Source organism: Ornithorhynchus anatinus, chromosome X1 (assembly GCF_004115215.2).
Source record: "Ornithorhynchus anatinus isolate Pmale09 chromosome X1, mOrnAna1.pri.v4, whole genome shotgun sequence".
Taxonomy (NCBI): domain Eukaryota; kingdom Metazoa; phylum Chordata; class Mammalia; order Monotremata; family Ornithorhynchidae; genus Ornithorhynchus; species Ornithorhynchus anatinus.
Window position 1 is genome coordinate 115,903,730 of NC_041749.1, and position 25,876 is coordinate 115,929,605.

Sequence of the window (25,876 nt, forward strand, 5' to 3'; positions counted from 1 at the left end):
GGGTAAGGGACCAGGTCTATTGCTTGTGGCACTCTTGCCCTAGCACTTAGTACAATGCTCTGCACCCCGTAGGTACCAGATCAATACCCCGATGAGGATATGTTTCATTATCTGAATGTCTTGGTGTTGAACCTAAATCCCTCTTACTGCAACTTCATCCCTAGTCTCTCTCATCCTGGCCTTTCAGGAGACAGGTCCTCTACCCCTACTTATCACATTTTACAATCCCAGCCTTGAAGAATCAAGGACCACAAGGCACGAAGCTCTAGGGGTTTGAAAAATATTTTTATTGTTCTAGATCAGATCCCTGGAGTTCAAACCCCTCTCCCTCAACTTCTAGAGCCAGCTGCTCAGGAAAGTTGCAGAGAAAAGTGCCATAAACTCTTAACACCCCACCCTCCACCCCCAATCATTCAATGATATTTATTGAGTGCTTGCTGTGTGCAAAGCACTGTACTAAGCAATTGGGAGAGTACAATGCAATAGAAATGGCAGATGTGTGCCTTGCCCACAGAGAGCTTACAGACATTAAAATAAGTTACAGATATGTACGCAAGTGCTGTGGGGCTGAGGGCGGGGTGAATATCAAGGGTACAGATCCAAGTGCAAGAGTAATGCAGAAGGGAGAGTGATAAGATAAAATGAGGCCTTAGTTGGGGAAGTCCTCTTGGAGTAGATGTGATTTTAATAAGGCTTTGAAGGTGGGGAGACTGATGGTCTGTCAGATATGAAGGAGGAAGGAGTAGCTGGCGAGAGGAAGGATGTGGGCAAGGGGCCAGTGGTGAGATCGAGGTACAGCAAGTTAGAGAACAGTTGCTTTTATTCAGAGTTCTCTGACAGAAGGGGAAAGAAACGAAGACTCAGTAAAGTCTCTTCTCCCCTCCCCGATAACCCTCCCCCTCAGCCCACATCCATCTAATTCTAGACTGAGCCGAGAGCAACGCTCCAGCACACATCTTAGCAGGTCAGTGAGAGACTGCAAGCCCCATGTGGGACAGGGACTGTGTCCAATGTGATTACGTTGTGTCTACCCCAGCATTTATCACAGAGTAAGTGCTTAAGAAATACCACCATTACACCAGCTGCAGCTGGCTCTGAGCCACAATCAATCAATGGTATTGATTGAGCGCTAAACTCAATACTCCATACAGATCACTGTACTAAGCATTTGGGAAACAGCGTGGCATAGGGGAGGGAGCACAGGCCTGGGAGTCAGAAGGTCATGGGTTCTAATCCTAGCTCCACCACTTGTCTGCTCTGTGACCTTGGGCAAGACACTGCACTGGGCCTCAGTTACCTCATCTGTAAAATGGGGATTGAGACTGTGAGCCCCACGTGGGACAGGGACTGTGACCAACCCGATTTCCTTGTATCCACCCCAGTGTTTAGTACAGTGTCTTGCACACAGTAGGCACTTGGGCAAGTCACTTGACTTCTCTGGTCCTCAGTTACCTCATCTGTAAAACGGGGATTAAGACTGTGAGCCCCACGTGGGACAACCTAATTACCTTGTATCTACCCCAGTGCTTAGAACAGTGCTTGACACATAGTAAGCACTTAATACTATAATTATTAATAAATACCATAATTATTAGGAGAGAGCCATAAAGTAACCAGACTAGATTACCACCCTCAATCTAATGTGGGGGAGGGGACAGTTCTTAAAATATATTATAGGTAGGAGAATTCTCCCAGCAGGGTTCCTTGGCCCCTTAACCAAATGAGCTGTGCCCACCTGTGGCTAGCCTACATAACTGCCCTGGGGGTGGACTGTCTATCAAAGCATTTGCAGAAGAGAGAATAGGTTGGGAAGATGAGATTTAAGTCACAGAAGGCTTCCAGAAGGACTTTGAAGATGGAGAGACTGGTGGTCTGTTGGCAGTGAAGGGGAAGGGAGTTCCAAGCAGAAGGGAGGACATGGGCAGTGAGATAGAGGAAATCGAGGCACCGTGAGTAGGTTGGTGTTAAAGGAGCGAAGTGTGTGGGCTGGATTGTAGTAGGGAGGGAGAAAGCTGAATGCCTTAAAGCCGATGATGAGGACTCTGATGTGGAGATGGATGGGCAATTGTTAGAAGTTTCTGAGGAATGGGGAGATGTGCGTAGAATGATGTTTTAGAACTATACGGGCAGTAGAGTAAAACAACTTGCTTGTTCAGGGCTTGAAGAGAGTCAACTACTTGGTTGGTTGGCCACACCACACCCTCCTTAAAGACACATCCCAATTAAAAAACATAAAAGAAAAAAAAAATCTATGAATATCTTAAATAAGAACCAGTCAGGGTGAATGTTCAAGTGTCCTCCTGGGGGCTCTGAACTGTGGCAGAGAGTTAAGGCACAAGCTGAGAATCGGAAGTGATGCCAACACATCCATATGAGATGGACCCATGCTCTGCCCACCCCCTCACAGAGCAGCTCTGTTCTGAGGCCTGATGGCTCACTACCAGGTGGCTTTCCCAGAGGACTTTGGGCCTCTGGCCTCAGTTAAGTGGAAGCCCCATCTGCTTCTTTCACTTCCTTGCTGGGTCCTCTGCTGCCATCTTCCTAGTGGAAATGAGGACCCTAGAAACTACCCTCAACAAGCTTCCCTCTCCCTCTTTTCTGTCCCCCTTTCCTTAGCAGGAAGACTAAAAGGGATAGATATTGTTTCTGGCTGGGTTGTGGGGGAGGGAGCAGGAGGAAGAGAGGGAATATGAAAGCAAGGTGTCTCACTGCCTGCCTGGCTCCAAGGGACCTGGCGGAAATCTCCTCCCACCTTCACCCGGTTGAAATCTATGGAGTGTCTCTGTCCGGCCCACTGTCTACCCTCCTCCCCTGCTCAAGCAGAATAACTTCTATTCAACGAAGCAAGGGAATGGCAATAAGCCTGATCAAAGCTCACCAGAAGCTGGAGGGGAGAGCAGCTATCCAGGCCCAGGATAGATTTCTGAGGGGTCATTAGCAGTCTGCAGTAACTTTACAGGGAGAATGTCTGCCGATTTCCAGCTCCCACTTGGACAAGCTATATCACATCCGAGGGAAGCTGCTGACCACCCCTACACTGGAACCATACAGTGCCTGGGTCTGGCTGGTTCGGGCTGGCCTTGCCCCCAATCCAAACCCTGAACCTTGAATTTTTTTTTAATTGCTGTTGACAGGTGTAACTTCCCCAGGTTTCTGAGATACTGTGGTCTGGGCTAAGGCTGTTTCTCTTTCACCTTCATTAGAGTTCATTTGATAAAAACCAAATCAAAAGAGGATGAAGAAGTGTCCCATCCCTCCTCTCCTCCCTGTGGCTGGGCGCAGGCAGTGATCTGGGAGCAGGGAAAATAGAGTGATGGGTAGGACTTGTGCACACTGCCCTAGCTAGAGCATCAGAGGTGAGCAAGGTGTATTCTGGGTCAGGCAGGCTTCATCTTCAGCCTCTTCCCCACCTCCTACCAAATCTGGAAGTTCTCCCTTGGGCTCCTTACTCAAATGGGCTGTGCCCACCTCAGGGCTGGCTTTCAACTTTGAGAGTAAAAGAATGGGAGAGAATCCCAGACCAGGAAGAGGGGACCCTGGGCTCCTCATCCCTGCCTTTAGTTTGTATTCCCAGCTGCCATCCTGCACCCCCAGAGGCATGGGGAGGAGGGATGGGCAATACCAGTTTAAATTGGGGGAGAAGATTCCAATCTCCTGTTATGCACCCTGCCCCCACCCGCCAAATCAGAGACACCCCAATGAGAGCACGGTCTGCCTAGACAAGGCCACTCCAGGCCCCAGAGTGACCTCAGCCACCGCGATGGCCACTGTGGCACAGTGAGGGCTGCGCTGACTGGGAGTCATGGGAAGACACGACCTGGTCCTGTTAGGGCCCCCCTCCCCCATTTGGTTGCCTGGGGCTTATCCCACCAAGTACAACTCTGCCCCTCCCCCACTCCTGGGATGGGCAAGGAGGAAGGGCAGCGGTGTGATGTGCCCAACTCAGCTCGGACCACTCTTGCAGGGGCCTCTGGGCTGAGTAGCTCGCTCCAGGTCGGGGATAAAACAGTAGTCAGCTATATCATTCTTGTCTGCCTCCCCCCACAGCTCCTTTCCATACTGCTTCTGACCTTCTCCCATTCTGAGGTGGAGAGGAGCTGCTGGAGAGAGGATGGTTAGAATGAACAGAGGCCCCAGGCAGCCAAGCAGTGGAGGAGGTCCCTGACACACATAGAGGGAACAGATCGTCCTCTGCTTTCCACCACTCCCCACCCCGTCAGCAGAGCGGCCCCCACCATATTTCTCCTCTCTCGCCCTACTCCCGACCCCAAACGTTGTCACCCCAGCAGCTGCCGGCACCGACGATGACGCAGAGGAAGAACACTCAGGGCTTTCCAAGACAAATAGGCATTTCCTGGCTCACCCAGATTTAATCTTCAGGACCCTCGGTGCCCACCTTGAGCTGGCTCCTGGGAGCCCAGTCCCACACAGGCTAAAGGCTTAGGCCCTGAGTCCATCCAGCCAAGCCTAACCTAAGACTCCAGCTCCAGCCCTGGCCCAAGTAATTCTGCTGCAGTGTGGCAACTGCCCCAGTCCACATTCCCAGGGACCCTGGGGCAGTTACTCATTGGCTCCAAGGTGAGAGTCAAGCAGCTCAAGGAAGTTTTCGGACTTCCTCCTTGCTACCCATTTTCCTATGTGGCTCCCAGCCAGAGCTGGATTGCTCTAATCGGTTGAGTGAATTGGCTTGAGGTCCAGCTTTGCCCAGGAGCCACTTGAGAGAGCAGCGGTGATAAAGGGACTTCCCCTCTTTAGATGCTTCCCCCCCCTCAATTCTAGCCCTCCTCCATGCCCGCCCCCCACACTTTTAATCCACTCCCACGGGGATTGCCTTAAATGCCCAAAAGAGCTATTCCCCTCACCCTGACCAACCTTTGGAGTACCAGAGTGGGGGCAGTGAGTGGGGAGGCTCATTTCTTCCCTCACAGCCCTGGACTCGAGCTCCATCTGAGGGGCTCACCTTGATGAGCCCAGTGGGCTGGATTCAGGGGCACTGGAGGATATCTGGAGACAGACCAGAGCTAAGCAGGTCTCTTCAGGTGACACTCAGTTCCTCACATTCACTCCATTAGTAGCCCCCATGGCCTACAGCAGGGGATGGAAGCTTGGGGACACTAGGTCAAAGGAAGGAATACCTCAGTTCACCAAGAACCACAACCTCAATCTCTTTTGTCATAGATGCCAGGGCCCACGAAAACCAGGCAGAAGGGAGCGGGGGACAGGGAGAGAGCAACCCAAAATGCAGGAAAGCCATAGTCAAGGTGGGAGAGGGGGACCGGGACCGGGCCATCTTCTCCTTAGAAGTCAGGCCGCAGTAGGCCAACAAGGCCTACGAGATTACCCTAGTGTGATCGTTCAGGTCAGAGCCAGAGTGAGCCAAGCTCCTATCCCCTGCCCCTCTCTCCCTCCCCTCTACCAAGCCCAGGCCCTCTTCCCCTGGCCTACCTCCCATCCCAGGTCCCTACACCCTCTGGTACTTCAGGGTCCTCTTGCCACACACCAGTCCTGGCTCGTGCAGGGCCTGCCACATCAGCAGCATCTCATAGGGCACAAAGCGATGCACCAGAAGCAGCTCCCGGTAATAACAGGGGTCAAAAGAACCAAGCTGGGTGGAGGGCACCTGCACCCCACCCGTGCGGATGCCCATGTGGGAGGCAGGCTGCAGCCCCTCCCGCTGCAGGCACATGCCCAGGTAGACATCGTCAATGGGGAAGAACTCGATGCTCAGGGAGGCCCGGCGGATGGCCCGGACGGTGAAGCGTGACATGAGCATCCCACCCCCTCCGCAATAGGGCGGATACAAGTTCTCCGGGCTCACCAACCTAGGCACGTAGTACTTGCTGTACTTGAGCCGGATGGGCCCCACGTGGCTGATGAGGTGGCCCACGAAGAGATGCTTGTCGGGTAGCAGGCCCTGGAGGTAGACCACCATGTTGTCCGTGTGGGCGAAGACATCGTCGTCGCCATTAAAGAGGAAGTGGGCCTCCGGGCAGTGGGCCACCTGCCACTCCAGGAACAGAACCTGCTTCAGGGTCAGGTTGAAGAAGCTGTCGTGGAAGTCCCACTGCAGGATGTCGCCGTATTGGAGCGCCTCCATGGCCAGCAGCCGGTTCAGCTTCCGGGCCTCCAGGACGTTGGCGGCTGTACCCACCAAGAAGAGGCGGCGGATGGACAGCCCGTGGATGGTGCGCTCCTGCCCCCAGGTCTTCCGGATCAGCTCCCGCCTCTCATAGTTGGCAGGAGATGACTTGATGGCCAGGAGGAGGAAAACCTCATCTGAAGCCCCAGGCCCCCCGCACTTTCCTGGGGCATCCCGGAGGGGCTGGAAACTCCGGCAGTGCTTGTAGAGGAGGAAGTTTTTGATGTGGATGGGCAGCTCAGCAAAGCCCGAGGCATTGACGACTGAGGTGTTGGCGTGGCAGGGAGCTGGGGGTGGGGAGAGGACTGTGGGAGGGGAAGAGTCAGGGAGGGATCCCAGCTTTTCTCCCGGGGGGATGTGGTGGATCAGTTCTCTCTGATCAACCTGCAACAGGAAGAGGAGTGCACCCAGGCCCATGGCCAGCAGGAGGGCGATCTCAAGCCGCTGGAACTTGCAGCGCAGCATCTTTCCCTGGGAGGAGAGAGGGCAAAGGAAAGAGGGCAGAGAAGGAGAAAGAGGGCAGACAAGGAAAAGAAGAAGGTGAAGAGGAGGAAGAGGGCGAAGAAGGAGGAGGGGGGCAAAGAAATAGAATTCATATGAAGGAGGGGCCTGATGATCTGAAAAGCCCTGAGAAGCCTCAGTCCTTCTCCCCTGAACCCCCTTCCCTCTTGGACAACCAGACCCTCCCCAACCAGTTCCCTCTTCTAACATGGCATTTCTACTAGTAGTAATTGCATTTAAGCATTTACTGTGTGCAGAACACTGTACCAAGTGCAGGGAAAGAGTATACAGATGAAAATTAAACATGGTCCTATCACTCAAAGGGCACCCAATCTAGCTATCGGGCATGGAAGAACTGGGCTTAGACTGTAGCTAGAGATTCAAGTGAGATATAAAGGAGGACTGCATTGGGGACACTCACTCGGAGGCACAAGCCTGGACCAGGTGACCTCTTTGAGACTCTTCAGTGCGAGGATTCTAAAGTGAATAAATAAAAAAAATGAACTTTCTTCTTACTGCCTTCTCCTTGCCCAACTCTCTCAGTTTCCCTGGTCAATGACATACAGGCGGCAGACCCACAGAACTGGTGGGTAAATGGGATCCAAGCCCAGCTGAGGCAGGGCTGAGGGCTCATGAGTACAAGGGATTTATTTTGAGGCAGAGAGACTGTTGTCCTGTCCTCAAGAGAGGGCTGAACAAGTGGAAATGGGTTTAAACTGCCACAGAAAGAGTTCAGGTTGGTGGAGGGAAGAACTTCCTGAAAGAGAGGGTTGCTTGACCCAGGCAAAAGGGACTGCGATGGGCTGAGGAATCTCCTCCTCTGCCTTCCAACACCACAGCAACCTTGCCTGGAAGCAGGGGGATGGATGAAATGACAACTTAAGGCCCCTTCAGCACTATTCTGCACTTTTGATGTGTCACGCTTTGACTATTGCATGTGAGATTCCCAGAAATGGGGAAACATGAGAAAAAAAAAAAAGAAAAAAGATTCTGAAAATAAATGATTGCTTTTCCCAGGAAAACCTGAAAATTTGGGGGAAATTGAAAAAGTGTTTTATGAAATTGATTGACTGAAGTGATGAATTGCTTTTCAAATCATGGCTTTCGCATACTGTTCCAGATGTTCTTTACTTCCTCAAAAGGATTTCAAAAGGTGATTTGCACCAGGCAATAATCTATGGCAGAAATGACAGAGGCCTCACAAGTGGAAACAGCCAGGGCTTTTTGGAATGCTGTTTTCAAGCATTATTTGATTGCCGACATCATGATTCTGTTGTGGCAAATTTGCCTCCAGCCTTAGAAGGTGTGGGGTTAATTTTTGTTTCTGAATTATTTTTTTTTTTTAAATAGGAGATTTTCTCTCTAGACCCAGATTGCTGACTGTGTGGAGGAGACTTCCTAAGGCCAGATAATAAAAATGTAATTCTGTTTAAGGGAGTTGGCATCTACTTTATTTTTTTCCCATTTCTCTTAAAAACAAAGGAGATATATTCAGGCACCTAACAGTGTAAGAAACGGCTCGAAACACCAACTGTTCAATGATTTGCAAGTGATGATTGTCTATTCATATTTATTTGTAACTATTGTTTAAATAAAGAACCTAAGAACATAAACACTGCTATTCCTGGGTCAGCCACACAATACAGGGTTCTGTCTCCATGGCAGCAGGATGTTTGGTGATGTTTGCCCCTAGATGACTTGTAAAAGAATAATACATTTACAATTGCAAAAGTATCTACCCCAGCGCTTAGTACAGTGCTTGGCACATACTAAGCACTTAACAAAAATCACTATTATTATGAATTACCAAGTCTGATCATTTTGTGCGTCAAGGTATATGTTTTTGTGTTCTCAAAGTCATAAGAAAAATTTAGATCTGATGAGAAAAATAAATACAGCATATAGTACTTACATTTCATCCCCAAATTTCCATTCTGGCTGGGGGGAGGGGAAAAATGGGGAGCAGGGGAAGGAATGTGTGAGAGGTTCCGTGGCTTCAAAATTTCTGGAAATTTCACATCTTCATACCATTGCACTTGACTGTATGAATTGAGGCGTCAGTATGCAACTACATGCAAATGTACTGCAAATGAGGCCATTCTCCACTAAAACTCTGATAGCTTTTACTCCAGATCTGTAGCCCAGGGGAATCCCAGAGTCCAGTGGAAACATGGTCAAGGGGAGGCCAGGGCAGGGCCAAGATACAGACCTTGGGGGTTGGCTCATCCTCATCCAGGGAGAGAAATGGGGCAGAGGTGAAGCATCTCCTCAAAGCCCCCACCCTCTCTCCAGCACAGGGCAATTCAGTCTGCTCCCCCAGCCTGCAATAAACCATCCAGTTAAATGTATCTTCCAGGAACACAAGCTGTGCCTCTCCAAGACTGCACATTCAAGGCAAGTATGCAAGGGTCTATGGGTAGGGAGTGGGGAGGTGGAGGGGGAAGAGGACACACACATCTTCGTGATTAAGTATTCTCAGAGTACAAGAGAAAATTTCAAATTTCTCCTGGCCCTTACTCCCTTCTCTTCCTCCAATTCCAAAGTGCCTCAGGTGACCAGCCTTAACTCTTCCCACACCACAGACCAGCCTATGGTGTCAGGCAAGCGGATCCAGAAAGAGGAGGTTGGGTGTTAGGAGAGCAGACCCTCAGCTGCCCCTGGCCCCCAGCCCCATCACAAACACTGGCCCCCTTTCCCGTCTCCCAATTCCCAAACCAGGCAGCCCAAGACTCCTGCGCCTGCTATCTGGGCAATGGCTTTCTGGGTTCTAATCCAGTCTCTGCCACTACCCTGCTGTGTGACCCTGGAAAAGTCACTTAACTTCTCTGGGCCTCAGTTCCTTCCTGGGCCTCAGGGCTTTTGTAGAGAGAGAGATGTGGGGCAGGGGATGGGGACGTGTCCCTTGTTGATATGCTTGTCTCCAAAGCACAGAGGGGCATGACAGGAGACTGGACAGTGCCGGCACCGAATTCAATACCTGTTCTCCCTCCTAGACTGTGAGTCTGATGTGGGACCTGATAACTGTATATCTACCCCAGCGCTTAGTGTACTCCTTGGCACATAGCAAGGGCTTAATGAATACTACAATTACTATTATTATTATTCCAGTCGAGTCAGAGTCAGAGGAATGTAGCTTTGCATTTAATTGCAGGAGGGTTTTAACTTGTTCTAGTCAGGCATAACCACCTGAGCTGACCTTTGTCCCAGATCCAGACTGACAGGTGGACTTCTGCTTAGTGGCAGGTGTGTGGGCCGCTAAGAGTGGGGAGTGGGAGCTGGGGGGTGGGGCATCGGGCAGGGCACCCCTTCAGACCAAACCAGTCTGCTCTTAACCTGCTGTGCCCAAGAAGCTGGCACTGTCCAGTCTCCTGTCATTCCCCTCTGTGCTTTGGAGGCAAGCGTATCAACTCCACCCTCTCTACTCATCTCGACTCTCTCGTCCCCCTTTCCCTCCGCCGCTCTCGCGCCACTAACCCACAGCCCTGGATCACCTCCTCCGTCCGCCTCCTACGCTCCTATGCTCGAGCTGCTGAGAGCTGCTGGCGAAAGTCCAAGCACCAAGCCGACCTCACACACTTCAAATTTATCCTTTCCTGCCTTAACTCTGCCCTCTCCTCCGCCAGGCAAAGCTTCTTCTCCTCCCTCATCGACACCCATGCCCGTCACCCCCGCCGATTGTTCCGGACCTTTAACTCTCTCCTTAGGCCCCCTGTTCCTCCCCTCCCCCATCTCTCACCCTAATGATCTGGCCACCTATTTCCTCACGAAAATCAACACGATCAGGTCTGAGCTCCCCAAAGTCACCCCTCCGCCTCTCCCCCCCCCCCCCCAACAACCCCCTCCCCTACTTTCCCATCCTTCCCTGCAGTATCCTCAGAGGAGATCTCCTCCCTCCTCGCAAGTGCCACCCCCTCCACCTGCGCCTCGGACCCCATTCCCTCTCACCTTCTTAAAACCATCGCCCCTGCCCTCCTCCCTTCCTTAACTTCTATTTTTAACCACTCAATCTCCAAGGGCTCCTTCCCCTCTGCCTTCAAACACGCCCACGTCTCCCCCATCCTAAAAAAACCTGCTCTTGACCCCACTTCCCCCTCCAGTTATCGTCCTATCTCCCTACTACCCTTCCTTTCCAAAATCTTAGAACGAGTCGTCTACAATCGATGCCTAGAATTCCTTAACTCCCATTCTCTCCTAGACCCCCTCCAATCTGGCTTCCGTCCCCTCCACTCTACCGAGACTGCTCTCTCTAAGGTCACCCATGACCTCCTTCTTGCCAAATCCAATGGCTCCTACTCCATTCTGATCCTCCTTGACCTCTCTGCTGCCTTTGACACTGTCGACCATCCCCTCCTCCTCCATACCTTATCTCACCTTGGCTTCACGGACTCTGTCCTCTCCTGGTTCTCCTCTTACCTCTCTGGCCGATCATTCTCGGTCTCCTACGCTGGCTGGAGCCTCCTCCCCCTCCCATCCTTTAACTGTTGGAGTTCCTCAAGGGTCAGTTCTTGGCCCTCTTCTGTTCTCCATTTACACTCACTCCCTCGGTGAACTCATCCGCTCTCACGGCTTTGACTACCATCTCTACGCAGATGACACGCAGATCTACATCTCCGCCCCTGTCCTCTCCCCCTCCCTTCAGGCTCGCATCTCCTCCTGCCTCCGGGACGTCTCCACCTGGATGTTGGCCCGCCACCTAAAACTCAACATGAGCAAGACTGAGCTCCTCATCTTCCCTCCCAAGCCCAGTCCGCTCCCAGACTTCTCCATCACCATGGATGGCACGACCATCCTTCCCGTCCCGCAGGCCCGCAATCTCGGTGTCATCCTTGACTCGTCCCTCTCGTTCACCCCACACATCCTATCCGTTACCAAGACCTGCCGGTTTCACCTCTACAATATCGCCAAGATCCGCCCTTTCCTCTCCACCCAAACGGCTACCTTACTATTACGGGCTCTCGTTATATCCCGGCTAGACTACTGTGTCAGCCTTCTCTCTGACCTCCCTTCCTCCTCTCTCGCCCCGCTCCGGTCTATTCTTCACTCCGCTGCCCGGCTCATCTTCCTGCAGAAACGATCTTGGCATGTCACTCCCCTTCTTAAACAACTCCAGTGGTTGCCTATCGACCTCCGCTCCAAACAAAAACTCCTCACTCTAGGCTTCGAGGCTCTCCATCACCTTGCCCCTTCCTACCTCTCCTCCCTTCTCTCTTTCTACCGCCCACCCCGCACGCTCCGCTCCTCTGCCGCCCACCTCCTCGCCGTCCCTCGGTCTCGCCTATCCCGCCGTCGACCCCTGGGTCACGTCCTCCCGCGGTCCTGGAACGCCCTCCCTCCTCACCTCCGCCAAACTGATTCTCTTTCCCTCTTCAAAACCTTACTTAAAACTCACCTCCTCCAAGAGGCGTTCCCAGACTGAGCTCCTCTTCCCCCTCTACTCCCTCTGCCATCCCCCCTTTACCTCTCCGCAGCTAAAGCCTCATTTTCCCCTTTTCCCTCTGCTCCTCCACCTCTCCCTTCCCATCCCCACAGCACCGTACTCGTCTGCTCAACTGTATATATTTTCGTTACCCTATTTATTTTGTTAATGAATTGTACATCGCCTTGATTCTATTTAGTTGCCATTGTTTTTACGAGATGTTCTTTCCCTTGACGCTGTTTAGTGCCATTGTTCTTGTCTGTCCGTCTCCCCCGATTAGACTGTAAGCCCGTCAAACGGCAGGGACTGTCTCTATCTGTTGCCGACTTGTTCATCCCAAGCGCTTAGTACAGTGCTCTGCACATAGTAAGCGCTCAATAAATACTATTGAATAAATAAATACTATTGAATGAACAAGGGACACGTCCCCATCCCCTGCCCCACACCTCTCTCTCCAAAAGCCCTGGTATGGTTGCCCCTTACAAGCTTGGCTCTCTTTTATATTTCTAGTATTTGTTTGGCAACAGCTTGCTTGGCTCAGCATAGAGGTACTAGGGTGGCCAAGGATGTCTGGCAAAAAGTGCGTGAGTGTGCTCCATGGGATGTGGTGTGGCACTGAGAAGCAGCGTGGCTCAGTGAGAAGCAGCGTGGCTCAGTGAGAAGCAGCGTGGCTCAGTGAGAAGCAGCGTGGCTCAGTGGAAAGAGCACGGGCTTTGGAGTCAGGGCTCATGAGTTCGAATCCCTGCTCTGCCACTTGTCGGCTGTGTGACTGTGGGCAAGTCACTCAACTTCTCTGTGCCTCAGTTCCCTCATCTGTAAAATGGGGATTAAGACTGTGAGCCCCACGTGGGACAACCTGATTCCCCTATGTCTACCCCAGCGCTTAGAACAGTGCTTGGCACATAGTAAGCGCTTAACAAATACCAACATTATTATTATTATTATTCACTCCAGGCCCAGCCCAGACCCCGATCCAGTCACCCTGTTTTGGCAGAAATCCTTGAGAAGCAGCATGGCTCAATGGATAGAGCACGGGACTGGGAGTCTGAAGGTCACGGGTTCTAATCCTGGTTCTGCCACTTGTCTACTGGGTGATCTTGAGCAACTCACTTCACTTCTCTGGGTCTCAGTTACTTCATCTGTAAAATGGGGATTGAGACTATGAGCCCCGCATGGGACAGGGACTGTGTCCAACCCGATTTCCTTGTATCCACCCCAGTGCTTAGTACAGCATCTCACACATAGTAAGCGCTTAAATACCATGACTACTATTATTATCCATTCCTCCTTCCCTGGCCCAGGCTTCCTGTGCCCTCCTCCCCTTGGGGCCAGATGGCCCAGGTTGCCAGTAAACTCATGCCATCATTGCCATCAGGGGCTGAACTCTTTTTTTTTTAAATAGTATTTGTTAAGTGCTTACTATGTGCCAGGCACTGTACTAGGTGCTGGGGTAGATGCAAGCTAATAAGGTTGGACACAGTCCCTGTCCCTCATGAGGCTCGCACTCTTAATCTCCACTTTACAGATGAAGAAATGAAGCTCAGAGAGGTGAAGTGATTTGCCCAAGGTCACACAGAAGACAAACTCATTGTGGGCAGGGAATGTGTCTGTTATATTGTACTCTCCCAAGAGCTTAGTACAGTGCTCTGCACACAGTAAACGCTTAATAAATACGACTGACTGACAAGTGGTGGAGCTGGGACTGATACCACGTTAATACAATCACTCATTCTATCCTGCCTGGCTTACTGCATCAGTTTCCTTGCTGACCTCCCAGCCTCCTGTCTCTCCCCACTCCAGGCCATACTTCACTCTGCTGCTCGGATCACTTCTCTACAAAAACGTTCAGGACACATCACCCCACTCCTCAAAAAACTCCAGTAGTTGCTATCCACCGCTGCATCCAACAAAAACTCTTCACCATTGGCTTTAAATCACCTTGTCTCCTCTTACCTCAGCTTGCTACTACAACCCAGCCCGCACATTTTACTCCTCCAGTGCTAACCTTCTTACTGTACCTTGGTATCATCTATCTCGTAGCCAACCCCTTGCCCATGTCCTGCTTCTGGGCTGGAATGCTCTCCCTCCTCAAATAATAATAATAATAATGATGGTATTTGTTAAGCGCTTACAATGTGCCAAATCCGCTCAAATCTCACAGACAATTACTCTCCCCCACTTCAAAGCCTTATTGAAGGCACATCTCCTCTAAGAGGCCTTCCTAAGCTCTCCCCCTTTCCTTTTTTTCCTCCCACTCCATTTTGCACCATCCTGACTTGCTCCTTTTGTTCCTCCCCACTCCCAGCCCCACAGCACTTATCTGTAATTTATTTATGTCAATATCTGTCATCCCCCACCTTCCCAAGGTGAACCCGGAGTACCCACCATCTCAAGGTCAAATACTATCTCACGACTGCCCGAGCCAGCAAGGTGGAACTTGGGACGTGCTGGTGGGATACTGCCTCCAAAACCAAAACTGCTAGATAGACAGCCCAAGTCGTGAATACAGAAGGTGTCCCTCAACCCCGTGCCAATCAAATTAGGTATAGAGGAGTGGGCAGGGTGGAGATTTGATAAACTGTGATTGGAAGCTGGAATGGTCTAGGAGCACAGGTAATAAATACCTGTGCCCTCTGACCTTCTGGGCAGTGAATCAAGACTTACAGCAGCCAGCTCTGGGTCACCTCTGCCCAAAACGTGAGATGCCCAATCTGCCTGCACCAAGTGAGGAGCCGTGGGATAGTTGAGTGTCCCGCTGAACGCTCGTGGGGCTGGAAGCTAGGCGCTTCGCCACTGGTGGGTAATGCTTAAATGGATTCCTCCCAAGTGGGAAGTGCTCGTGGGTGGGAGCTAGCCGCCTCACCACGGGTGTGTAATGCGTAAGTGGATTCCTCCCAAGTGGGAAGTGCTTCGCCACGTGTGTGTAACACATAAATGGATTCCTCCCAAGTGGAAAGCATTTGTGGCTGGGAGCTAGCTGCCTCACCACGTGTGAACAAAGTATAAGTGAATTCCTCCTGGGTGGGACCTGAGTGCTTTGCCACGTGTGAGTAACACATAAGTTCCTGATAGGGAAGCTGTAATATCATTAAATAATCATATTCCTCTCAAAAGGGAAGTTCTATTCACCATGTCCAAAATAATCAAATAATTCAATTTGCCTTGCAGAATAAATTTTATATAAAACTCAGCCTCTCTGTCCCCAGTCTCTCATCTCTCTCTCTGCCGATTTCCAAACGAACTCATCTCCGGGCAACTGGTGACACCCTCCTTAGACTATAAGCTCCTTGTGGGCAGGCAATGTGTCTATTATTCTATTGTACTCTCCCAAGTGCTTAGTACAGTGCTCTGCACTCGGTAAGCGCTCAATGAATACGATTGATTGAACCTAGGTCTTTCTGACTCCCAGGCCTGTGCTTTTTCCACTAGGCCACACTGCTTCTCAGAAGGTGAAGCAGTGCCTCATTTGCTCAAGGACTGAACTTGGCAGCCCCCAGGAGGGAGGCAAATTCTAATCTGATGACCAGCGATGGTAACACTTATGAAAAAATGTGGCCACAGCCCTGACCAAGGAAGAGAGGGAGCCCTGCCTCACGGACACCAGGCAACAGCAGCCAGGAGACCTCTCTCTTCCCTCTGGCTACCTGTTCTGGACTTAGCCCCTGCTCCATGGGTCTCTGCCCTATTCCCTTCACATCTGAGCCCAGGACCCAGAAGGGGCAACAAGCAAGGCTGCTCCCCCTGGCTATTTTGTTTAGTCTTGCGGGGAGGACCCTGATTCTAAGGAAGGAAGGAAGGAAGGCAGCAACTCCCCTCCCCTCACCTCCTCCCCCGTCATCTCTACTTGGACGTCCCACTGACTCCTCAAGCTTAACACGTCCAAAATAGAACTCCTCATCTTCCCAACCAATCCCTGTCCTCCCCGTGACTTTTTCATCACTGTAGATGGCATCACTGTCCTCCCTGTCTCACAAGCCCATATCCTTGGCGTTATCCTCGACTCATCTCTCTCATTCAACCCACATAGTCAATCTATCACTAAATCCTTTTGGTTCAGCCTTAGATTGCTAAAATCTGCCCTTTCCTCTCCATCAAAACTGCAACCATGTTAATTCAAGAACTTACTCCTACCCCACCTTGTTTACTGCATCAGTCTCCTTGCTGACCTCCCTGCCTCCTGTCTCTCCCCACTCCAGTGCACTTCACTCTGCTGCCCGGTTCAGTTTTAGTAATAATAATAATAATGGCATTTGTTAAGCATTTACTATGTGCCAAGCACCGTTCTAAGCGCTGGGGTAGATACAAGGTCATCAGGTGGTCCCATGTGGGCTCACAGTCTTCATCCCCATTTTACAGATGAGGGAACTGAGGCACAGAGAAGTCAAGTGACCTGTCCAAAGTCACACAGCAGACAAGTGGTGGAGTCGGGATTAGAACCCATGACCTCTGACTCCCAAGCCGGGGCTCTTTCCACTATGCCACACTGCTTCTCATTTTTTACGAAAACATTATGGCCATATTTACCTACTCCTCAAGAACCTCCAGTCGTTGCCCATCCACCTCCACATCAAACAGAAACTCTTTACCAACAGCTTTAAAGCACTTATCTTGCCCCTACCTCACTATTTTCCTACTACAACCCAGCCGGCACACTTAGCTCCTCTACTCACTGTACTTCCATCACATCTATCTCACCCCTGACGTCTCACCTACTCCTGCCACTGGTCTGGAGCACAGTCCCTATCTCATAGCCCTGCTCCCTATCTCATAGTCCCTTATCTCATAGCCATCTGTCCCTATTCTCCCTAGCTTCATTGCCTATTGAAGGCACATCTCCAAGAGACCTTCCTCAACTAGGCACTCATTTCCTCTTTTTCCACTCCCTTCTGCTTCACTCCTGCAGTTGGATTTGCATCCTTTATTCACCCCTCCCTCAGCCCCACAGCACTTATGACATATCCATAATTTATTTATATTCAATGTCTCCCCTCTAGACTGTAAGATCACTGTGGGCAGGGGACATGTCTACCAACTCTGCACACACTAAGTGCTCACTAAATACAATTGACAGCTCAGAGCCCTTTAGGGAGTAAAATACTCCACCCCTCATCCCCAGTATCACCATTTACTCAATCAATTATATTCATTGAACACTTACTGTACTAAGCTCTTGGGAGAACACAACAGAGTTGGTAGACACATTCCTTGCCCACAAGGAGCTCTCAGTTTAGAGAGGGAGACAGACATTGATATAAATTAGGGATATGTACATTTGCACTGTGGGGCTGAGGGTGAATAAAGGATGCAAATCCCAGTGCAAGGGTGATACTGAGATCTGACGCCTGCTGAACCCTTTGAACCTACTCACTATAACTGGCAAATAAGAGCCCTGCTTTACAGCTCAGGCCTTTGCCCCACTGGAAGCCATGTTCCTTGGGCTCAGGCTCTAAAACTCTAAAATCTCAGCCAAGGTATATAAAGAGCTATTCAAAGTGTGACAGCTCTTTCTTATCAAGGTCATAGGCTGTAAAATAATTAATAATAATGGTATTTGTTAAACATTTACTATGTGCCAGACACTGTACTAAATCCTGGGGAGGATTCAAGCAAATCCGGTTGGACACAATCCTTGTCCCACATGGGGCTTACAGTCTTAATTCCCATTCTACAGATGAGGTTGAGGCACAGAGAAGTGAAGTGACATGCCCAAGGTAACACAGCAGACAAGTGGCAGAGCCAGGATTAGAACCCATCCTTCTGACTCCCAGGCCCACTCTCTATTCACTAAACCATGCTGCTTCTCATTTTGGGCAAAGAACATATCTGCTAATTCTGTTGTATTGTGCTCTCCCATGTGCTTAGTACATTGCTCTGCACATATTAAGTGCTCAGTAAATACCACTGATTGATTGTTCGAGCCCAGAGTACCAGTCCCGGAATTTCAGTGAACTGGAATGGGTCTCACTAGCTAGAAGTGACTATGCTCTTCCTTCATCAAAGCTGCTTACTAAGCATTTACCATGTGCAGAACGCTGTACTAGGCACTTGAGAGAGCACTCATCTAGGGATGGTCTCTCATTCATTCATTCAATCACATTTATTGAGCACTTTCTGTGTAGAGCAATGTACTAAGCACTTCAGAAGTACAATTCAGCAACAAAGAGAGACAATCCCGCCCACCGTGGACTCACAGTCTAGAAGGAGGGAGACAGACATCAAAATAAGTAAACAGGCATCAGTAGCATCATTATAAATAGAATTATAGATATATACACATCATTAATAAAAATAGAATTATAAATATGTATATATATACTTAAGTGCTGTGAGGTGAGGAGTGGGGTAGAGTAAAAGGAGCGAGTTGGGGCGATGGGGATGGGAGGGGGAGCGAGGAAAAGGGGGGCTTAGTCTGGGACTTAGTCTCTAGCTTTCACATCGCCTAGAAACCATAAACCTCAGTCGATCTCCCGACTCAGAGATCACAATCTCTCAGTGAGATCTTGGGACCTCAATCAACCAGTGGCATTTCTTGAACGCTTACTGTACACAAGGGGCTATAATTGAGCAGCTTGGGGGAGTCTAATTTAACAGGGGTCCCAGATGGGCTTCTCCTCCACTCCACCCTTGGACCCAGACCAATTGGCCTGTCTACAAGCCCCATCCATCTTCTAGCCATTTGAAGTTTTAATAATCATAATAATAATACAGTATTTAAGTGCTTACTGTGTACCAGGCACTGTACTAAGCGCTGGACCAGGTGGGGGAAGAGAAGAAACTCCCCGTATCTGTCCAAATTGTCTCATTCCCACCCAACGTCTTGGGAAATGGGATGAGGCTCAGATGGGGCTGTAGCTACCCAGTTTCCCCAGCTGTTAATTGGGGATAATAATACCTGAACCCTACCTTGCAGGGGTGTTGCAAGGAGTAAACTAGCTAATGTAAGGCTCTTTGGTAATAAAAGAACCACATAGAAACACAGGTATTATCAAGCGCTTAGTATAGTGCTTTGCACACAGTAAGTGCTCAATAATATCTCCTCCGTCAATTGACACCATAATTCGAGGCCCAAAGCCTCCAGCGCAGACAGAGATGTTCAGTAATATTCTTAGGGGCCAGAGGTCATGCATGGCTTCTCTTCCCCTGCCTCTGCACAACCTATAAAGATCAATCGTATTTACTGAGTGTTTACTGTGTGCAGAGCACTGTACTAAGCGCTTGGGAGAGTCCAATGCAACAATAGACACATTTTCTGCCCACAGTGAGCTTATAGTCTAGAGAGGGAGATGGACACTAATATAAATAAAGATCTCCAGTGAACGAGAATCCCTCAGCCTACCCGGGCTAGGGACTCAATCCTTGAGGCTGTGTTCTCAGTGCCCACTTCTCCTTTCAAGAAAAAGCAGAGAGAGGTCCAGTGGTCAGTCTGAGGGAGGGGCCCAGCCAAGAGCACACCACTGGAATCCTAGGCTCTGACTCTGCATGCATAAAGGGAAAACATGCCTAAGGGAGGGAGACCACTGCTGAGGTTGCAGAACAAGAAGGGCAAGATTCAGCACCTGATAGGAAATGGACCTGCTTCTGCCTGGGTTCCTCATTCCCCAGCAGGGCCTTGGGGTGACTGTTGAGGTGGGTGAGACCAACTTAAGGCAAGTGGGTCCTGGAGGGTCTCCAGGGCTCCTCCTTGAGGGAACAGGGCATTATGCTCTTCCAGCCCCGCGGGTCTCATCGCTGTTGGCCCTGTCACCCACCGCCAGCTGTCTTGGCCAAACTAAGAGGAAGGGAAGTGTGAGAGATGGGTGAGGCCAGAAGAGAGGCGCTGCCAGGTGTGGGGTGGCGGTGTCAAGTCAAACACCGACAGGGTAGAGGCACAGGGATATGGGAGTGTCAGATGACGCCATCCCTGTTGACTGGCAGCCACTTCCTGGGCACATTATCCAGGGGAGGACTGTCCATGCTCAGTGGCACACTGCCACTTCTTACCCAAGAGCAAAGAGGCAGAGACCAGGCCTGGCATCTGCACGACTGGGCTGCTGCACTGTCCAAGGCTAGCCCCTGTTTCTCTTCAGGCTTCAGTTGGGCCCTGACATAATATAAGCAGATCCATCAACCAGGGCCCATAGAGGACCGCTAGTACCAATGGGGCTTTGGAATCTCAATGTCAAAGGAAGCCTGACTGGGGGCATCTAGCCAAGAGAATCCCCTTCCTCAATTTGTGCTCCCTCCCCCTACCTAGGTGTGTCTTCAGCTGCTTTGCCTATAAAGTCAGTCACCCTATTCAAACCTCTTCCCAGTTCCAGTTTCCCTGTCTTCCAAGATAATAACAATAATAATTATGTCATTTATTAGGTGTTTACTGTGTGCTAGGCACTGTACTAAGTGCTGGGGTGAATACAAGCAAAGCGGGTTGACGCAGTCCCTGTCCCATGTGGGGCTCACAGTCTCAATCCCCATTTTACAGATGAGGTAACTGGGGCCCAGAGAAGTGACTTGCCCAAGGTCACACAGCAGACATATGGTAGAGGTGGAATTAGAACCCACAACCTTCTGACTCGCAGGCTGGTGTCTATCCACTATGCCATGCTGTTTGCGAGCCCCCCCACCAACCCGTCCTGCAATGGGCTGTTCCCCGGGTTTCCACAGGGGCAAAGACCACAGCATGAGGAGACATCCAACTGCCCCACCCCCAGCTCGAGCTGGGAGAGGGCACAGGGGAAGAAACAGGAGAGGGATGCAGGGAGACAGGCTGTCATTTGGAGCCTGTGGTAGGACTGATTTCTTAGTCCTCCCTGCCACTCTTAGGGCCACCCTTGTAGTAATAGTACTAATTGGTTCAGTGCTTACTCTGTGCCAAGTGCTGGGGAAGATACAAGATAAATCAGATCAGACACAGTCCTCATCCCTCATGGAACTCACAGTTTAAGAGGGAGGGAGAACAGGGAGTTTATCCCCATTTTACAGATGAGGAAACTGAAGTCCATAGACATTACTGGCCCTGGGTCACACAGAAGACTAGGGGCAGAGTTGGGATTAGAACTCAGGTCTTTGGACTCCCAGTCCTGTGCTCTTTCCACTAGGTCACATTATTTCAATCGATGGTATTGATTGAGGGCTTACTTTGTGTAGAGCACTTTAAGTACTAGAGAGAGCAAAATCCAGTTGGTAGATGAAATCCCTGCCCTCGAGGAGTTTACTGAATTGGCTTGGAGCTTCCCAGCTCCATAGCCACCCCCAGAGTCAGGGGAAGCAGCATGACTTAAGGGATAGAGCACAGGCCTGGAAGTCAGAAAACTTGGATTCTAACCCCAGCTTTGCCACTCACCTGCTCTGTGGCCTTCGGTAAGTCACTTCACTGTGCCCTGCTAAATGGAGAATCAATACCTGTTCTCCCTCCTTCTTAGATGGCAAACCCCATGTGGGACCTGATTATCTTATATCTACCCTCAAAGCTTAGCACAATGCTTGGCACACAGTGAGCACTTAAATACCCCAATTATTATCTGGCACATAGTCACTACAGCCTCTGCTACTTCCTTGGCATGATTCAGTGGCCAAGTGACTGAAAACTAGTGGTGGTCAGACTGAACCCTGCCAAGGACAGCCACACCAGCTTCGTCCTTCAAGGAGCAGGAGAGGGAAGAGGGTAGGAGACATGGAGCTTTAGCTCAGGGAAGGAACAAGACTGTAGACTGTAAGCTCCTTGTGGGCAGGGAACGGATCTACCAACTCTGTTATATTGTACTCTCCCAAGAGCTTAGTAGTGTGCTCTGCACCCCGTAAGTACTCAATAAATACCACTGATTGATTAATTGAACTAAAGACCAGTGGGCTTATGCTGACTGGTCCTGAGGCCACTGTGACCCCAACCTCACCCGGAGTAGGGTGCCGGTTTCCCAGCCCACTGGCTCCTGATCAAAGCGGTTCCATTGTTGGCTGGGGATTATACACAAGAACCCTGTTTGATGACTCCAGTCAGGTCGGGGCAGGGAGAAGAGTATCAGCCCAAGCAGAAGAACCAGAAGCAAAGCCCTGAAATTTCTCTCTAGGCCTCTGAAGTTTCTTTCCAAGGAGGGAGACAGACTTTCCGGCAGCTCCAACCCAAACCTTTAAGGTTCAGAGGGCCCATGTCCCAGGGGTCACAGCCAGGGAAGGAGGTGGCTTGGAATGTGGCAGGATGACTCAAGAGCCCTGTCCCTGGCTGGCATGCAGGGACCAAGTGCTGAGACTTCAACAGATTGCCATTTTAAAGTTCCTCAAATGAGGCAAACCCCGGGTGGATCAGGCAACTCTGCCGTCACCAAAATGGGGGTCTCTGTCAGCCCAGCCTCAGCATGGACTGGAAACCAGTCCTTGGGCTCTTGCAAGTCTCAGGGCTGCCTGGAAACCAGAAACCCCAAAGCAGCCCACTGTAGCCACAGGTGCCCCCTCCCTTGGCAACACATCCTCCTGAGGTTGGCAGAGACGTTGGAAACCCACAAACCTTGCCACCCGACACCCCGACACCCCTGGAGCCCGTCCCTTCCTGTTGATCTGGAACTCCAAAAACAAGGGGGTTGTGCCAAGGGTTGGATGGGAAGCTCTCCAAACCTGCCCATGGGGTCCTAGTTCTGTGCCATTGAGGGGAATTTCGGTCAGATTGACAGAGGTTGGTCTCCTCAGTCAGGCGCCCCACTCCCACTCTCCCAGTCGCCAAGGGGCAGGGGAAAGGGCAGAGAAGAAAGAGCCCACGTCAGGCCAGAGGTGCACTTAGTGGTCTGGCAAGCATTCTACCAGGTAGCTGTATCGGCTCATGCTGGGTGGAAGAGAGTGGAGTGGAAGTTGCCAGATATGGGAAGTGGAGACAGCTTTGGAGGATTACTGGAGGAAAGCTAACGGGTCCCATTTTTACTTTAAAAATACACACACAAAAAAAACCCCAAAACCCCAGCAGAATATGCCAAATTCTCTTGTCTAGGGGTAGTTATCAAAATCCAGGACAGAGAAGGCTCTCAGCTGCCAACCACTCTCCCAATGCACCCCAGAACCCTCCCCTGACCACCCCCCCAACCCTCAACCTGCTCCACCCAGCAACCCGTGGGGGGCACACGGTAAAGGCTGCAGCTTCCGACCCACTCACCTGTCCTGGCTCTGCCCTGGGAAAAGGGGCCTCGCAGCAGTAAAGCCTGCACTTGCTCCTTCAAAGGAGGAGCCCCGATGCCAGTCCTGAGGGCTTGGATCCTGAGACCAGACCTCCTAGATCTCCTCTCCTCCGGAGTGCGGCCAGGATCCAAACCCAGCAGGGAAGGGGCTCACCCCCAGATCCCGGATTCCGTCCCCCTCCTCATGAAAGGAATAAGTGTAGATATGACTGTGATCAGGGGGTCCACACGCTTCTGGTAGCTCAAACGCCTCTCCTTTTCTCCCCACCCCCCTGGCTAACCCAGAGGGACGCAGAAAGGTAACTCAGGGCACCCCAATTTTCAAAGAAGAGACAGAGAAAAGGCCACCCAAGGGGTGGTCGGACAGACAGGCGGCAGTAAGAAAGAGCGCTAGAGATTAGTCTCTCTCCCCTCTCCTGGCTTTAAGCCCCTGTTTCAGCTCCTCTCCCTCCAGCAAACAAAGCTCAATACCCAGGGGAGCAGAAGAAAAGGAGAAGGTTAGAATAGTTCGCTGCAAAATGCCAGGGACCCCACCACCACTTACCGTTTGTTAGCCGAGTCCGTGAGTAAGCCCTGCCCAGCCTGGCTCCTCCTTTCCTCCACCTTCTCTCCTTCCCCTGCTCTCTCCTCTCCTCCAGCCCCGCCGGAGGTAGCTTAATTTCACCTGAGCCGTTGACTCTCTCCCGCCCCCTCCCATCATGTCCCCTCCCCTCTTCCTCCTCCCCCAATCTGTAGCACAGGAAGGCAGTTTTCATGTGCTGGGTAATGAAATGATTTCCCACTAGGAGCTGCTGTTTGCTTAGGTGTTAGTTCAAAGGGAGAGGGCCTGAGTTCCGGGCCGGGATTAGGATACAGCTGTGGGTGGAGTGGCCCTGCTGGGGGCGGGGGATTTGCATAGAATCCCCCCAGGGGTGTGGGGGAGGGGTCTTTGCATGGTAATTCTGAATACCCCCACTCTCCCTCCCCCTTTCCCTATTGTCCAACTCCTCTGGGTTCCACGCCGAGGGCTGGCCCCTTTTTGACCCTGATTTCCCCACCTTTCAATGAGCCGATGGTAGTGACACTAAAGTCTGAGCTGGAGGGGTGCCTCTCTTCCCTGCTCCCCATTCCCCCACCTCAGTGCTCCTCTCACACCTGCTTTCATCTCCAGGAAATTCCCTTCCTGAAATTCTCAGGAATGTCATTCCCCCACCCAAGCAGGTAGTAGTAGTAGAAATAGTATTTAACACTTACTGTGTGCAGAACCCAGGAAAAGGATACGCAGGTGGGAGTTATACACAATCCCTGTCCGGCAGGGGACTCCCAATCTAAGTATATAAGTGAGAGGGGACTGGAGACAGACACATTAGGAATGATACAGTGTAACTAAAACAGTATAAAAGACAAATACACAGAGGAAAAACAAAAATTAGTAAGAATTTCAGGCTCCTCATGGCTCAGAATCCTAGGCACACCTGTAGCCACAGTGACCACTACAGCAGACATCAGTCTTCCTTGGGTTGTTTGGAGGCCTCATTCTGCAGCTGCTCTTCTCTTTCCCACCAGGGTGGTGGAGCCAGGACTGGACAGAGTCACCTGGTTGGCGAGGAGGAGGAGAGTCAAGGGCGGTTTCTAGGGAAGAAGGCTGGCTGTACGATAGGGTGAATGCCAAGAGTGCAGGCGGGAGCAGGTTTAATCCCCTGCCCGGTGTGCCCAGAGCACCTCAGGATCAGGGGCTCTTGGTCCCGGTAGGGAGGGTGGCAGTTTCTGGTCAGTTTGCTTAGCCTTGGGGGAGAGATAGCCCGCATAGCTGCAAACATGTGGGGCCACTGTCCCCCATCTCCCAAGAGGGGTTTAGGGATGCAAGGGGAAGTCCGTCCAGGCCAGCCCCTCCCTTTCCTGTCTGTCTATTCTTCCTCCCTTGTTCCTTCCTGGTCTCCCACCCGCCTAGGCCAGCACTAGATTCTCCAGTTTGAGAAGATTGGTGGGGGGGGCTGATTCTCTCTGGGTTTGGAAAGAGAACAGAGCAGTCATTGTCAGGAAGTGGTTTGATGATTCAGAAGAGCTCATATGCAGAATAAGGTCCCCCTCCCCACCCTTACCCAATATACCCGCATGGCAACAGTTTTTGGGGAAGCAGCATGGCTCAGTGGAAAGAGCATGGACTTGGAAGTCAGAGATCATGGGTTCGAATCCCAGCTCTGCCACTTGTCAACTGTGTGACTGTGGGCAAGTCACTTTACTTCTCTGTGCCTCAGTTACCTCATCTGTAAAATGGGGATGAAGACTATGAGCCTCATGTGGGACAACCTGATGACCTTGTATCTCCCCCAGCACTTAGAACAGTGCTCTGCACATAGTAAGCGCTTAACAAATACCAACATTATTATTTTTGACAACATCCAACACAAGTCCAGAAAGCTTCTCAGTGCCCCCAACTCCACTCCACCCCGTCTCTGGGGCCCACTCGTTCCTGAGGTCTCTGGGCAGCAGGTAGCAAATCTGCTGCTGAGTTCTACACCAGAGGCAGCTGCTTGGTAATAATAGGTCACAGTCCTCCAGCCCTAGGATCCAGTGCTAGAAGGGCTCTTTGGAGGTCACTGAGGGGATGGAGATAAAACACTGGGGTTGGTGGGTGATTGACAGATGGAGAGAGAGAAGTCCAGGCTGTGGAGTGGAGGAGATTTGGGGAGAAAAAGCCCTAAA

At 51.0% G+C, this 25,876-nt stretch overlaps 1 protein-coding gene across 3 annotated transcripts; it reads right to left on the minus strand.

Annotated features, from left to right (window-relative positions):
- Positions 1 to 2,281: 2,281 nt before the first annotated feature.
- On the minus strand, positions 2,282 to 25,015 carry B3GNT3 (UDP-GlcNAc:betaGal beta-1,3-N-acetylglucosaminyltransferase 3). Of its 3 annotated transcripts, none has more exons than XM_029049662.1 (4): positions 24,646 to 25,015; positions 8,850 to 8,961; positions 7,062 to 7,117; positions 2,282 to 6,610 (listed from the first exon to the last, which is right to left on the minus strand). In XM_029049662.1, exon 4 carries the CDS (start codon positions 6,602 to 6,604, stop codon positions 5,462 to 5,464), a length of 1,143 nt encoding a protein of 380 aa, XP_028905495.1. In that variant the 5' UTR covers positions 6,605 to 6,610; positions 7,062 to 7,117; positions 8,850 to 8,961; positions 24,646 to 25,015; the 3' UTR covers positions 2,282 to 5,461. The 3 variants fall into 3 exon arrangements, with proteins under 3 accessions (XP_028905495.1, XP_028905494.1, XP_028905498.1); XM_029049661.1 differs by lacking the exon at positions 24,646 to 25,015 and adding an exon at positions 23,736 to 23,817; XM_029049665.1 differs by lacking the exons at positions 8,850 to 8,961; positions 24,646 to 25,015 and adding an exon at positions 23,736 to 23,817.
- Between the last annotated feature and the right edge of the window lie 861 nt (positions 25,016 to 25,876).